General features: G+C 41.9%; 1 protein-coding gene across 1 annotated transcript in view; it reads left to right on the top strand.

Moving 5' to 3' along the window:
• PRKD1 (protein kinase D1) overlaps window positions 1–16114 on the top strand; it is a 1412470-nt gene that overhangs the window by 753635 nt on the left and 642721 nt on the right. The window contains exon 9 of the mRNA XM_044073466.1: window positions 7270–7474. Within this exon, the coding sequence (XP_043929401.1) occupies window positions 7270–7474 (205 nt within the window). The remainder of the gene's footprint in view (window positions 1–7269; window positions 7475–16114) is intronic.

Genomic DNA, 16114 nt, shown 5'->3' with positions numbered 1-16114 from the left:
AAAAGAATCACAGGCCTAAACCAGATGCCCTGTGCTGACCGTCTAAAAAAACTCCAGCTGTACTCGTTGGCATATCGTCTACTGAAAGGTGATCTCTGCTTAACATACAAGGCCATGTCAAACCCTGAGCTGTTGGATATGCTCCACTTAAAGAAATCCCAATCCCTCAGAGCCACATGCTCCAGGGATCTAAACCTTGTTATCACAATGAACAAAACATGCTGGAGGAATAGGTTCCTGACCCAGAGAACTCCCGAGACTCTGGAATAGACTGCCCATACATATCAAGCAGTGCGCCTCCTTGGCCCTCTTTAAAAGGAACCTTGATGATTGGATGGGAGATAGGAAATTCACCCCAGGGTTCATGTCAGTCACCCTGCTAGCCAGGGGTCCGGGGAAGTAAATATTGTGGGAAGAAATATCCGGGGAATTGTTTGGCTAGGCTTGTATAGGCCCTAGGGCCGATAGCCTAGTACCAACCTATGATCCTTGAGAGTTTTACATAGTCATTACCATCTAAATAATTAATCATAACATGAAATTGACCTAAATCATTGACATTTGTCTATTTCAGCAAAAGGCAGTTCTGTAACATGCCACTAAAACCATTTCCAGGTTATATTCCAAAAGCAACTCTCCAGACCTAAAATTGGAGTACCTTTGTGAACGCTCACTCTCATAGGTTCGTAGATCCATAGATGTATACTAGGCTAATGACCACTAGGGCCCTTATAAGCCTAGCCATACAACTCAAAATATGACCCACAAATTTGATTTATATAAAGGGTGATTTACTGACTCCCCTGTCCATCAGAAAAATAGGTGCCAGATCAGGGGTGAATTTCCATTTACCCATGTAATGGTCAAAGTTGCACTTACATTGCATAGGAAGGAACTCTGCTTCACACTGAAGGGGAGTCTATTCTACAGAATGTGAATTCACTTAGAAACATCTGTCTCTCCAGCATCTGTGCATATCTCAAGCAAAATTCAGTTCTTTTAATCTAGAAATTCTGATGCTGTTTGTCTTGAAGATGTGCAAACGATTCCTCAAAACAGGGTATGGATGCCTTGTATGCTAGGCAAAGATCACCTCTCAGAAGCCTGTATGATACTGATTAAAGAGCTAGGGCTTTGAGTTGATCAGCACCCCTGGGCATTCCAGTTGCTGCATGTGTCTGGTCAGGTAGATACTGAAGGGGGCACTGTACTCTATGATGGGTCTAATGATGGCTGAGTACATTGGTATAATGACCTCTCTGAACCTAGATGCCATGTCCTCCAATAAGTTGAGCAACATATAAGGATTTTCTTACCACCTTGGGCACATTGGTCAAAGTCTAGGTTACTATGTATATGACTTCCCAGATCCCTATTTTTAGAAGAGGCTGCAACATGAAAAACTTGTTAGAGTCTAAGCGCACCAATGTTTCGAAACATCCTGGCATGTTTAGATGGGAGATGAGCAAGTTTTGTAAATTCATGTATGTAGACAGGACATTTGAAATCAATGGCAAGGTTTATAGGTCTAGGAATAAGTATAATTGCAACTCTTAACTAGTTGTTTATCTAGCAAAATGTCAAAAATGCCCGGCATACTATATAGGGAAAACAGAACGGAAATTCAGAGAACGTGTTTATGAACACCTATATACCATTGATAAACATAAGACTGAGAACGCACTGGCCAAATATATTTTAGCAGTAAGTGACCATAATTTTAAATTTAGGGTTATAGACCAAGTGATCCTGGATGGTAAAGGTGGACCAAGCTCTTTGAAACTTGAAGAATTGGAAATGTATTGGCAAATACACTTGCATGCCTATAACCATCCAGGTATAAATGATGCATGCTCAATAGCCTGTCTCCTCAAATTAAAGAGTCTTTTGAGGTAGTTTTATACCCATTTTATTTTACCTTATTTGATCTATATCTTTTCTTGTAAAAGAATTTTAATACATATTTCAGATATGAGTTACATTCTTTGTAGTTGCTTCAGAATGCCTTGTTCGAGCTTTGTATTGAAATTTATTAAGTTGTGTATGCTCAGATCGTACAATAATTTGTTGCATACTGAGTGCAGGATTTATTTTAGGTAATAATGATTTATGCAGTATAGCATATGTATATTTATGTCCTTGTTATGTATTACAGGATTATTTATATATACTTTTTATATGTTTCTAAATTATGTATGTTTTAACGAATAGTTATTGTAGAGGGTGGGACTAGTTGGCCTTGGTTTACTTCGACTGGTTGTGTTGGATCACATAATTTTCTAGTCATCTTTTTAAACCCTGTGTTTTTCTATCTGTTCTTATCTGATGAAGTCTGAATACAGTGTCAAACGAAAAGCACTTCATTAAAAATCCTTTTTTCCTGGTCTGTCGTTCATTGGACACCAAGTTTTTTTATTTGTTTCAGTAGTTTTCCCTTGTTTTCCATTGCTTCCCAGATCCCTGACTAGTGAATCAACTTTTAAGGATGTTTTGTTGATGACATAGTTATCTGGGGTGTTAGACTTCCCAAGAGGTACTATAGTGCATTTCTTGATATTGAGTTTTAGGCCATGGCTTTGGTACCAAGCAGTTGTCCATGTTACACCTTCCTGAAGGGTATTCTCATCTTGAGGAGATTCAATGACTGCTTCAGTTTGCAATTATCTGCAAACTTGTTTAGCCAGAGGCCTTAGACATGGACTTTGAAGTCTTAAAGTAGATATCAAAGAGGAGTGGGCCTAGCACAGAGCCCTGGGGAGACACCGCTGGTGACTGACCTTTTAGTGGAAGTAGCCTCACTGATTCTAGCTTCTTGGGCCCATATCAATAAGCCAGCTATCTATCCAGTGTGTTATAATGAGGTTTATACCTTGTTCTATAAGTCTATTGACAATACCTGAGTGGGGTATTGTATCAGATGCTTTATCTAGATCTCCTGGTTGCCTGAACCACAAATGAATGGCTAATAATAAAAATGTGTAGAATACCTGAAATAAAGTGAAATGGACAATTATGTGTCAACTAAATCATGCAAAGCAGTAAAACAGACTATGTAATAATGATGAAAAGGCCTTTGAGGACTATCTGCCAGCTTTATTAATAACTTGCCTTCAATAGATAGATTGGTAGCTTGATTTATTCAGAAAGGAATGAAAAATAATTACAAGCTAGGCCATAACAAGTTAGGCCTTTGTCTAAACAACTGCCCACGTCCCTGGGAATTTGTGGTATACCATTCGGGAAGACAAACACTAAGCTGTCATCTTTGAGGGTAAGATAGCCTACATAGAGTACTAATCCAAAGATGAGAACAAAGCAAAGCAAAGCAAAGGAAATGGGGACAAATTTCAAATCACCTGATGGCCTAGACTTGTTTGATCAGTTTTTGATGTAGGAAACCCACATTAGCTCAACATCATTGATAACAGACACCTGCTTCCAATTTAAAGTACACAATGATTCACTAATGTTTAAAGGTCCTAATTATAACTAGGTGAACAAGATTACTCACAAAGGCTGCATGCCCAGCCACCAGTATGGTTTTCATCAGGGGTTAAACAATGGGTTGTCTTAAATCAATGACAGCTTCCTTAAGTCTGTACCAGCCTGGTAATATCCTATTGAGTAACCAGTAGTTTGTAACATTCTGAAGCCTGAACAGTCTAGCAAAGAGGATTAGGCCAGATACATGTACCTTAAGAGTTCTAGTTGAATACTTTTTAAGCCAGTACAACATTAAATAATGGACAATAAGACAAGAAGACCAACCTCTGTCTTCCTGTGCCTTCCACACTTTTAGACCAGTAGCTGCACAGACAGGGGCTAGGGGTAGTGGTGTTTTGATATACATCAATAACAAGTGTACCTCTAGGTTGGTTAAACAGGGTGGTGCATTGCAGTTTCTCTATGTGCAGATCACCATAGATAAAATTCCATACCGTATTCCAGCCAGTTATAAGTCACCTTCCATGTCTCAAAAAACTCACAGCACATACATATACTTACTTGAGACACTTACTGTACAACTGAACACCCTACTCATGGGGGACTTTAATTACTCTCTATATACTGAGAGAGCTGCACAGCCTCAAATCTGTAGGCACAGAGATACCTAGAATCCATAAATACAGACCCCCTTGACCATTTAGTGCGTACACCCACTGAAGGCTCCAGCATACTGGATCTCATACTCACAAATAAGGGAGAATGCTGCACTCCTCCTCATGTCATGTCCTCCTTGATAAGATTTGAACACAAAGTTGTCTCTTTCAAAATCAAAATCAACTTGGTAACCCCAGTAACAGTTAAGAATTATTCAAAGGTAAACTACCTTTTATTAAGCGATAGTTTGTCAAAATTCAGTGCTTCTCCAAACACGGAGAACACAGCAGCCTGTACAGAATAGTTCACAGAAAACATCAATGACTGCACAATAGGCTGCTGTACCTAACATAAGTGAGCCCAAAACTAACTCCAAAAACACACCACACTGGTGTTGTCCCAATTTAGAAAGGATACATCACAAAATAAAAACAAATCATGACTAAAATCAGGAAGTGTAACTCCCATAAAGATAACACTTTCATAAAATTAAACAGGCAAAAAAGAGGGCTAATTGAATGTAATAAATCCAGTTTTGAGATTAAGATAGCTTCTCAGACAAAAGACAACCATAAGGCCTTCATCAGCTGTGTCAGAAACCTTAAAGGCTGTGCACAGCAGTACGCTGAACTGGTGGTTAATGGTGTCACTTTCACTGAGTCGAGCGATAAATCTACTGGCTGACAAATTCAGTTCAATTTCACCCCCAGCCACCCCCCAAACATAAACCCTCTAACTATGAATAGAGAAAATGTCCTGGCTGCACTCATTAAAACCAATAATAGTCTAAAATATGACTTATCAGGTCAACTGGAGTCACTATTTAACTACAGTCTCAAAACATGCTTTGTGCCACAAGAATGGAGAACTGCAACAGACCTTTATAAGGGAAGACCAACAAAAGATCCCAGAAACTACAAACCCGTCAGTCTGACTAGTCTTATTTGCAAAGCTTTGAAAAGAATTATTACAGAAATGAGGAACAAAGACACTGGACATTTCCTGACACTGGATCCATCCCAGTTTGGCTTCATCATCAAAGGAAGGTCATGCATACTGAACCTGGTGGACTCCTTTGAAAAAGTCACCAAGGCAGTGGATGACAGTAAAAAGGTGCATACTGCCTGCCTTGATCTGGATAAGGCATATGATGCAATACCCAACTTGGGCATTGTTAGCAATCTTCTGGAATTAAGCATAAGCCCCTATATAATGCACTGGATAGCCATCTGGCTCACAGATAGTACCCAAGAGGTTAGGATCAGTGAAACCACCTCCACAAAGAGGCCATTTACCAGTGGTGCCCCTCAAGGCTCCATGTTGGGCTCATTCCTCTTTGGCATCTACTTCTTGTAAGTCAAAGCTGATATCAAAGGCCTGTGGCTGACCAGGTTCACAGATGATTGTAAACTGGGAGCTATCAAAGAATTGCTCCAAGATGTAAATACCCTACAAGAAAGTCTAACACAGACAAATGAGTAGTGACAAAGCCATGGCTTAAAACTAAATGCCAAGAAGTACATGATAATACCTATTAAGAAGTTAGTCACCTTGGGAAGCTACATCATTTAAAAAGCACCGCTAAGAGTTGACTCACTAGACTGGGTCTGGGAACCTATGTAGGTAGTAATCTAGCCTTTAACCAACACATGTCTAGGGTAGTAAGAAACTCCTTTTATGTTGTATGTAATGGCATGACATCTAGGTTGAGGAAAATCATCATGCCACTGTACGCAGCCCTAATTAGACCCATAATAGAGTATAATGCCTCTTTTGGGTTGTACCTGACCAGACACATGCAGCAGCTGGAATGTCTGAAGATGTTCCTTACAAAAAAGAATACAGGGCATAAACACAATGTCCTTCATGGATCACCTCAAAGTCCTACTTATGTACTCAGTGTCTACCAGACTACTGAGAGGAAGTCTATGCCTGGCATACAAGGCATCCTTGATTCCTGCTCTGATGAACCTGTTGCACATCTGCAGAACAGCATCTGAACTACTAGAACAAAAGACATAAACTTTGCTTGTGATATCAACAGGACCTGTTGGAGGGACAGATAATGTTTCTCAGAGAATTCCCATTCTTTGGAATAGGCTCTCCAGCCATGTGAAACAAAGTCTCTCCCTAACTCTATTTAAGCATATCTTGGACCATTGCATTGCAAATCGGAAATTCATCTCTGGTCTGGCACTTATATCTCTGATGGAAAGAGGCAGCAACTAAACAAGGTCATAACCAAAAATCACCCCTATGTCACCCTAAATCACCCTAAATGTATAAAACATAAAATTTGTGGGTCACATTTGGGTTGCATGGCTAGGCTTATAAAGGCCCTTGTGGTCATTTGCCTAGTATACACCTATGAACAAGTAGGTAGTAAACCAGGCATGAGCCAAAGACTTCACTCCCAAACAAACGAACCAAAACATAGTCTGAACCAAAACATGGCACAAACAAACAGGAACCAAGACTCAGCTCCTAGGCACAACCACTGTCAAACATCCTGAGTAAAACATATCTTTTACTGATTTAGTTTTTCATTTATTTTATTTTATATATATATATATATATATATATATATATATATTTTTTTTTTTTTTTCAAAATAAATTCACCCCCCCCCCCCAAACACAACCATCTTGTTTTTATAGCATGACTTAATAAGTATAGGAATAAACAATGAACAGGGCATTCACAGATTTGCAGCTGGAACTTAGATAATGACATTGCTTTTGTATGAGTTAGTACAAAATGATACAGTTTTAAAAGTTTAAGTAAGAGTTGTACATATGATAACATACAATTTACAGATTAACATTTGGAACTTAGACCATGACAATTTCACTGATTTTTCAGCATTGTATATGAGTTAGTACAAAATGATAAAAGTTTAGTATACAGTTTTAAAATTTTAACAGAGATTCGCAGTATTCATATGGCAACATAACAAGTCTTGACTACCTTCTGCTTGCTTTCATCAGCTGTATCAACTGTATTTCCGGGTTTTAGCATTTTCACAGAGAGCCAAGCTTCCTACATTTTAAATGATTACTTGCAGTTCTGCAGATCTTTAGTTTACATTATGAGTAACAATTTTAAATACTGTCTCAATCTTTGCATTAAACATCAAGGCCATCCTTTCTTCAAAATTCAATTTCATAGACCTCCTTAGTCCAGGACCAGATGCCGATGTTGTCATGGAAGAAGGAAGTGATGATAATGACAGTGAGAGGAACAGTGGCCTTATTGAGGACATGGAGGACCCTTTGGCGCATGAAACTGATATTTCAATGACAGGAAACCATGGTGAAACTGGGGACATACAGGACCATGATGTGGACCATGATGATGCCAACAGAATGATAAGGTAAGTGCAGTATGAACTTATTTGTTATCTCCCTGCCAATAATCACAATGTTAATCTCATGGCAGTGTGAAGGCTGTAATGAAGCCACATGCCAGCAACTGCGACACATGCAGAGAACAGACTCATCATGTCATCTATATTAATAAATCCTTAAAAAGATATATATATATATATATATATATATATATATATATATATATATATATATATATATATATATATATATTTATGGGTCTACTTCACATAATCAAACACCCAAATGTTTGACTTTCATTAGGCCGACACCATTTGACTGAAAATTTGAATGTTCAAAAATGTGAAAAAAAAAATAAACAAAAAAAAAAAACTAAACAGTGCTAGCAGGGGGGCAAGCCCTCCACATTATTTAAATATGCCAATTCTGAGATCACACTACATTGTGGTAAAGGGAAAGGGAAATCTTCCCATTCCGCGCTCTATGGAGATCCCCATTCAGGCCATTCAGGCTTTTAAAAGTTCGATCATATGGTCTCGGCCATATAAAAGTCGAGCTTTTAAAAGTTTGACCTTCGTTCGACCCTAGCCCAAAGGTTCCTAGAATTTATAAACTCAAATGCTATGGAACAAGTTGTTACCACTCCCACAAGAGGGGAAAACATACTGGACCTGATCATCACCAACATGGGGACTCTATGCTCCAGACCAGAAGTGTATCCCTCACTGGTAAGATCAGACCATAAACTAATCTCACTGGATATTCACATCCTGACCCCACCCCCAGCCCAGAAAACCACAGTGAAAAACTTCTCTAAAGCAAATTTCACACTCCTCAAAACCGAGGTGGAATCCTTCAAAGCCCCCGAGCCTGTGGAAAATACGGCCCAGACCGCAGAATCCTTTATAAACGCATTCTATGAACACCTTTATAAACGCATTCTATGAAACAAAACATGTGCAACACATAGCTCACAAAGCCAGTGTGCCGAACAGTCACAGCCCTTAAGGCTAAACAATACACCTGATACACTTGTAATAGGTGACTCTATCGTCAGGCACACTGACGTCCTGCTCACCAGGCTGAACAAGGAGAAGGTCACGGTGAGCTGCCTGTCGGGCGCTAGGATCCGCCACATAACACAAGCACTCAGGTCACTCCAAGGCAAGTACAAATATGACTCAGTCATTGTCCATGCTGGTGTGAATGACCTGAGACATACCTCCCTGGACTACATGAAAAGAGACATAGAGGAGCTCTCTGAGCATGTAGCCCAGGCTGGTATGACCCTGACCTTGAGTAGCATCTTACCCTCACCAAGAATTATGCCACAATATGAAGACAAGATGATCAATTTCAACAATTGGCTTAAGTATTGGTGTCATTCAAAGGGGATCCAATGCCTGTCAGCCTGGGATGACATGCTCGACAAGCCACGATGCTTCGCTAGGGACGGCTTGCACCTGTCACCCCTGGGCTTTCGGATATTGGCAAAGGCTCTTGCTACCCCCATAGTGCCTTTTTTAGGCAAGGCTGAAAAGACAAACCCACCTCCATAGGTATCACAAGGGATAAGAAACTAAGAGTAATGCTACTCAAAGCCAGAAGTCTAAACCTCAAGATGCACGCACACGAAACTCTCCTTAGCATGGAGAACATCGATATCTGTGCAGTAACAGAAACCTGGTTCAAGGCTCTCGAGAGCACCCCAGCACTACCAGGTTATACCTCATACCATGCTTTTTGGTCCCAAAACTTGGACCGAACCACAAAAGGAGGGGGAGTATCAATATTCGTCAAAGATACCCACACTTCCAGGTTGGTGGCACAGCAGGAAGCATCAGAGACTATCCATGTGCAACTAACAGTGGGTAAAACTGCCTTCTAGTTTATAGCCTGCTACAGACCACCCTCCCAAACCCAAGAACCCCACTCGGCCTTCCTGAGAACACTGGAAAATATGAAGGTCTCTCCAAACACCATTATATTGGGCGACTTCAACTACCCAAACATAGACTGGGAGCATTACTCTAGCTCCAACACCCTAGCCTAAAGGTTCCTTGAATTTATAAACTCAAATGCTGTGGAACAACTTGTTACCACTCCCACAAGAGGGGAAAACATACTGGACCTGATAATCACCAACATGGGGACTCTATGACCAGAAGTGTATCCCTCACTGGTAAGATCAGACCATAAACTAATCTCACTGGATATTCACATCCCGACTCCACCCCCTGCCCTGAAAACCACAGTGAAAAACTTCTCTAAAGCAAATTTCACACTCCTCAAAACTTAGGTGGAATCCTTCAAAGCCCCCGGGCCTGTGGAAAATACGGCCCAGACCAAAAAATCCTTTATAAATGCATTCTATGAACACCTTCAGGAATGCATGGATCATGCAATCCCAAATAAAACCAAGACCCAATCCTCCAAAGGCAGACGTCCTGTCTGGTGGACCCCAGCCATAAACAAACTGTACAATAGAAGAAGGAAGCTACTACATGATAGAGCAAAATCCCAAAAAGGGAAGGCATCTCTGATCAGTATTAGCAAAAAACTATGGGCACTCATAACATCTTCTAAGGCCAGCTTCGAGAGAAAAATTGCAAAGGACACTAAGGATAATCACAAGGCTTTCTTTAGTTATGTTAGGAACCTGGGTGGGAATTCCCAGATATGCTCAGAATTGGTCCAAAATGACAAAAAATACACTGAACCCACAGACATTGCCAACATCCTAGCTGACAGGTTCAGCGCAAAATTCGCCCCCCCCTCCCCACCAAAAGGGCAAATATCTATCCCAGCAGAGTGCTGCACCCCTGACATCTCAGATGCTCAGGTAAGAGCTGCCCTCTCCAAAGCAAAAAACACAGCATCAATGGGACCAGATGGTGTCCCGGGCTGCGTCCCACATGAACTCCAAGAAGAGCTAAACCCAAACATAAAACTACTGTTCAATCTCAGCCTTACTACAGGATATGTACCCAAAGAGTGGCGTACAGCAACAGTGGTCCCTCTCCACAAAGGTGGTGCCTCAATGGATCCTGGAAACTATCGCCCCATAAGCCTGACTAGCTTGGTCTGCAAAGCTATGGAAAGGATCTTTATGGACCTCATAAATAAAGATATTGGGGACCTACAGACACTGGATCCTAACCAGTTTGGCTTTGTTAAGGGCAGATCCTGCCTCTTAAACCTGGTTGATTTCTTTGAAACAGTCCCCAAGGCCATTGACGAGGGGAAGGTGGTCCACACAGCCTACCTGGACCTCGCAAAAGCCTTCGATACAATACCCCACTCGGGCATTATAGATAAGCTCACCAGCTTAAATATAAACCCCTATGTCACTAGATGGGTTGCAAACTGGCTCAAAGACAGAACCCACATGGTTAGAATTGCTGGAGCCATGTCAGACTCCAAACCAGTTACAAGTGGCATCCCACAAGGCTCAGTCCTGGGACCTCTCTTGTTCGGTATATATTTCTCAGAGGTACAGGCCAACACGGAAGGACTGTGGCTGACCAAGTTTGCAGATGACTGCAAACTGGCGCCATAATCGACTCTCCAGCCAACATAAGCATCCTCCAAAAGGGCCTCATAGAAACAGACAACTGGTGTCAGAGCCATGGCCTCAAGCTAAACGCCAAAAAGTGTATAGTCATTCCCTTTGGCAAAAACAAAGTGCCCACAAATTACCATATAGGTGGTAATCCATTAAGTACAGAAGAAGTAATTAAGGACCTGGGGACCCAAGTTGATAGCAATCTCTCATTTGACAACCACATGGCCAAAGTGGTTAGAAAAACATTTTATATAGCCCACCTAATCATGAAGGGTTTCACATCTAGATCAGGGGAGGTCATCGTGCCTCTTTACTCATCCCTCATCAGGCCCATAATTGAGTACAATGCCCCTTTTGGGATGTACCTTACCAGACACCTGCAGCAACTGGAAAGACCCCAAAAGTACCTCACCAAGAGGATCAAAGGGCTCAAACAGATGCCATATACTGCCCGGTTAAAGAAACTCCAGCTCTACTCAGTGGCATACTGCCTGCTCAGAGGCGATCTGTGCCTGACGTATAAAGCCATGTCCAACCCGGAATTAATGGACATGCTGCACCTCAGAAAATCCAAATCCCATTGAGCTACGCGCTCGAGAGACTTGTACCTCAGCACTGAAATAAATTGGACATGCTGGAGGGACAGATTCATAACCCAGAGGCTCCCTTCACTCTGGAATAAAATCCCAGTCCAGGTTAGGCAGAGTCCCTCATTGACTCTCTTCAAGAGGAATCTTGATGAGTGGACGGGAGATCGTAGGTTTACCCCGGGTATCACTTCTGTGTCACTGTTAGACAGAGGCACAGTATACTAACTTCAAAAAAGGGCATAGCAAAATTAATTTAAAATGGGTGGCGAAAGCCAAACACACTCTTGCTAGGCTTATAAATGCCTTAGGGCAGATAGCCTAGTATGAACCTATGAACCTATGAACCTATGAACCTTCAGGAATGCATGGATCATGCAATCCCAAATAAAACCAAGACCCAATCCTCCAAAGGCAGACGTCCTGTCTGGTGGACCCCAGCCATAAACAAACTATACAATAGAAGGAGGAAGCTACTACATGATAGAGCAAAATCCCAAAAAGGGAAGGCATCTCTGATCAGTATTAGCAAAAAACTATGGGCACTTATAAAATCGTCTAAGGCCAGCTTCGAGAGAAAAATTCCAAAGGAAACTAAGGATAATCACAAGGCTTTCTTTAGTTATGTTAGGAACCTGGGTGGGAATTTCCAGATATGCTCAGAATTACTCCAAAATGACAAAAAATACATCGAACCCACAGACATTGCCAACATCCTAGCTGACAGGTTCAGCACAAACTTCTCCCCCCCCTCCCCACCAAAAGGGCAAATATCTATTCCAGCAGAGTGCTGCCCCCCTGACATCTCAGATGCTCAGGTAAGAGCCACCCTCTCCAAAGCAAAAAACACAGCATCAATGGGACCAGACGGTGTCCCGGCTGCCCTACATGAACTCCAAGAAGAGCTAAACCCAAACATAAAACTACTGTTCAATCTCAGCCTTACTACAGGATATGTACCCAAAGAGTGGCGTACAGCAGCAGTGGTCCCTCTCCACAAAGGTGGTGCCTCAACGGATCCTGGAAACTATCGCCCCATAAGCCTGACTAGCTTGGTCTGCAAAGCTATGGAAAGGATCATCATGGACCTCATAAATAAAGATATTGGGGACCTACAGACACTGGATCCTACCCAGTTCAGCTTTGTTAAGGGCAGATCCTGCCTCTTAAACCTGGTCAATTTCTTTGAAACAGTCACCAAGGCCATTGACGAGGGGAAGGTGGTCCACACAGCCTACCTGGACCTCACAAAAGCCTTCGATACAATACCCCACTCTGGCATTATAGATAAGCTCACCAGCTTAAATATAAACCCCTATGACACTAGACGGGTTGCAAACTGGCTCAAGGACAGAACCCACATGGTTAGAATTGCTGGAGCCATGTCAGACTCCAAACCAGTTACAAGTGGCATCCCACAAGGCTCAGTCCTGGGACCTCTCTCGTTCGGTATATATTTCTCGGAGGTACAGGCCAACATGGAAGGACTGTGGCTGACCAAGTTCGCAGATGACTGCAAACTGGGCGCCATAATCGACTCTCCAGCCGACACAAGCATCATCCAGAAGGGCCTCATAGAAACAGACAACTGGTGCCAGAGCCATGGCCTCAAGCTGAACGTCAAAAAGTGTATAGTCATCCCTTTGGCAAAAACAAAGTGCCCACAAATTACCACATAGGTGGTATTCCATTAAGTACAGAAGAAGTAATTAGGACCTGGGGACCCAAGTTGATAGCAATCTCTCATTTGACAACCACGTGGCCAAAGTGGTTAGAAAAACATTTAATATAGCCCACCTAATCATGAAGGGATTCACATCTAGATCAGGGGAGGTCATCGTGCCTCTTTACTCATCCTTCATCAGGCCCATAATTGAGTACAATGTCCCTTTTGGGATGTACCTTACCAGACACCTGCAGCAACTGGAAAGACCCCAAAAGTACCTCACCAAGAGGATCAAAGGGCTCAAACAGATGCTATATGCTGCCCGGTTAAAGAAACTCCAGCTCTACTCAGTGGCATACTGCCTGCTCAGAGGCGATCTGTGCCTGATGTATAAAGCCATGTCCAACCCAGAATTAATGGACATGCTGCACCTCAGAAAATCGAAATCTTATCGAGCTACGCGCTTGAGAGACTTGAACCTCAGCACTGAAATAAATAGGACATGCTGGAGGGACAGATTCATAACCCAGAGGCTCCCTTCACTCTGGAATAAAATCCAAGTCCAGGTTAGGCAGAGTCCCTCATTGACTGTCTTAAAGAGGAATCTTGATGAGTGGATGGGAGATCGTAGGTTTATCCCGGATATCACTTCTGTGTCACTGTTAGACAGAGGCACAGTATACTAACCTCGAAAAAGGGCATAGCAAAATTAATTTAAAATGGGTGGCGAAAGCCAAACGCACTCTGGCTAGGCTTATAAATGCCCTAGGGCAGATAGCCTAGTATGAACCTATGAACCTATGAACCTATGAACCTATGAACCTATGAATGGGGACTTAGCTTTCCACAAACATCCCATACACAGGTAAACTGATGATCCTTCAGTTTCTCTGTATTTGTGCATACTGTGAGTGAGTGTGTGAGTGTGTGTGTGTGTGTGTGTGTGTGTGTGTGTGTGTGTGTGTGTGTGTGTGTGTGTGTGTGTGTGTGTGTGTGTGTGTGTGTGTGTGTGTGCATGTGTGCGTGCATGTGTGCATGTGTGCGCGTGTGTGTGCGTGCGTGTGTGTGTGTGAGACTGTGTGTGTGTGTGTGTGTGTGTGTGTGTGTGTGAGTGTGTGGGTGAATGTGAGTGTGAGTGAGTGTGAGTGTGTGAGTGTGAGAGTGTGTGTGTGAGTGTGAGAGAATGTGAGCGTGTGTGTGTGTGTGTGTGTGTGTGTGTGTGTGTGTGTGTGTGTGTGTGTGTGTGTGACTGTGTGTGTTTGTGTGTGGGAGTGTGTGGGTGAGTGTGAGTGAGTGTGAGTGAGTGTAGGAGTGTGTGAGTGTGTGAGTGTGAGAGTGTGTGTGAGAGTGTGTGAGTGTGAGAGTGTGAGAGAATGTGAGCGAGTCTGTGTGTGTGTGTGTGTGTGTGTGTGTGTGTGTGTGTGTGTGTGTGTGTGTGTGTGTGTGTGTTTGTGTGTGTGTCCCTCCTGAGCTGATGTAATGCAGTTTCCAGAGGTAGCTTCTTAGCTTTGTGTTCATTCTTCATTTAGGTCCGATTCAGCTGCACTGTGATCCTGAACTGGGTAAAGCTGGCAATAGGCCTATGAATGAGTGATAAAAAATGCATCTCCAGGTTCTTCCCTACTGCCTGTCTCACTGCAAACACTGGGACATCTGTATAACTGTTCTGAATCTGAATTACTCATGTCCCATATTGGTTTCTACTACTCTACTTATTTTGTAAATCAGTCACTCTCTCCAGCACTATCATGCAGAGTAATACAAATTTGCTACCACCATACTTCTCTCTGTTGCAGATTTATAGAGTCATACATTCATAAGTAAGTACTAGGCCAGCTGCCCTTGTGGGCCATTTTAAGCATTTTGCAGCTGCCTCTGTCAATTAGTTGTACAGGGGGCAGTCCTTGGGTAAATATTCTGTTTAACATCCATATATCTAAGTTGTTTTTGAATATGGACAGGGATAAACTTTGGTTAATGTGAATAAGAAATCTGTTCCACAACAGTAGGTTGTGCAACAGATACCTGTCCCCCAAAACTATTCTTTTCATATTGCAAAAGAGGTTCAAATCCCTAGTATTTTTGATGCCATTTGACTTACATTGGTGTGCAATAAATCCATTGGTAATGCGTCAGAGGATGGTTTATATACCAGACATAGGTCACCTCTTAGCAGTCTTTAGGATACTGCATATACTGGCAAGATTTTGAGTTGGTCCATGAAGGATATGTTGTGTAGACCTTGTATCCTTTTAGTAAGGTATCTTTATGGACATTCTACTTGTTGCATGTGACTGGACAGATACATGCCAATGGGGGCATTATATTCAATGACTGGCCTAATAATGGCTGAGTAAAGGTGGACAATGACATCCCTAGATCGTAACACAATCCCTTTATTTATAAGTTGTATATTATAGAAGGACTATCTTATAACAATAGACACATGTTGATTAAACATTAAGTCACTATCCAGACAATTTAAAGAAAAATAGAGGATGCAAGGTGTTCTTAGCCAGTGAGAAAAAACATGGCTGGGCAAGGTTTACTGCATTTTTCAGAAATTAAAATGGTTAAACATCCAAGTGACTGTATTAGAATACAATCAGGTAAAGATTAAGGAAGTGCATAGGTTACAGCAACCGGAACATCCAGGCATAGCAATGGATAGCAAAATGGCAGGAGGAAAGAGAAGAGAAGGAGAAATTCTACTACTTTATTGCCCGAAAATTAAGATGGAATCTTGCAGATAAGTTTACTAGGGTAATGGATTATAAGGGAGGGAATAGTGCAAAGCAGTAAAATAGTGATAGGCAATATATTTGTACCCAATGCTGATGCCCCAATA

This window comes from Protopterus annectens, chromosome 6.part0 (genome assembly GCF_019279795.1).
Source record: "Protopterus annectens isolate FY-2018-M chromosome 6.part0, PAN1.0, whole genome shotgun sequence".
NCBI classification, from domain to species: Eukaryota; Metazoa; Chordata; order Ceratodontiformes; family Protopteridae; genus Protopterus; species Protopterus annectens.
This window is presented reverse-complemented; position numbering and strand designations above follow the sequence as displayed.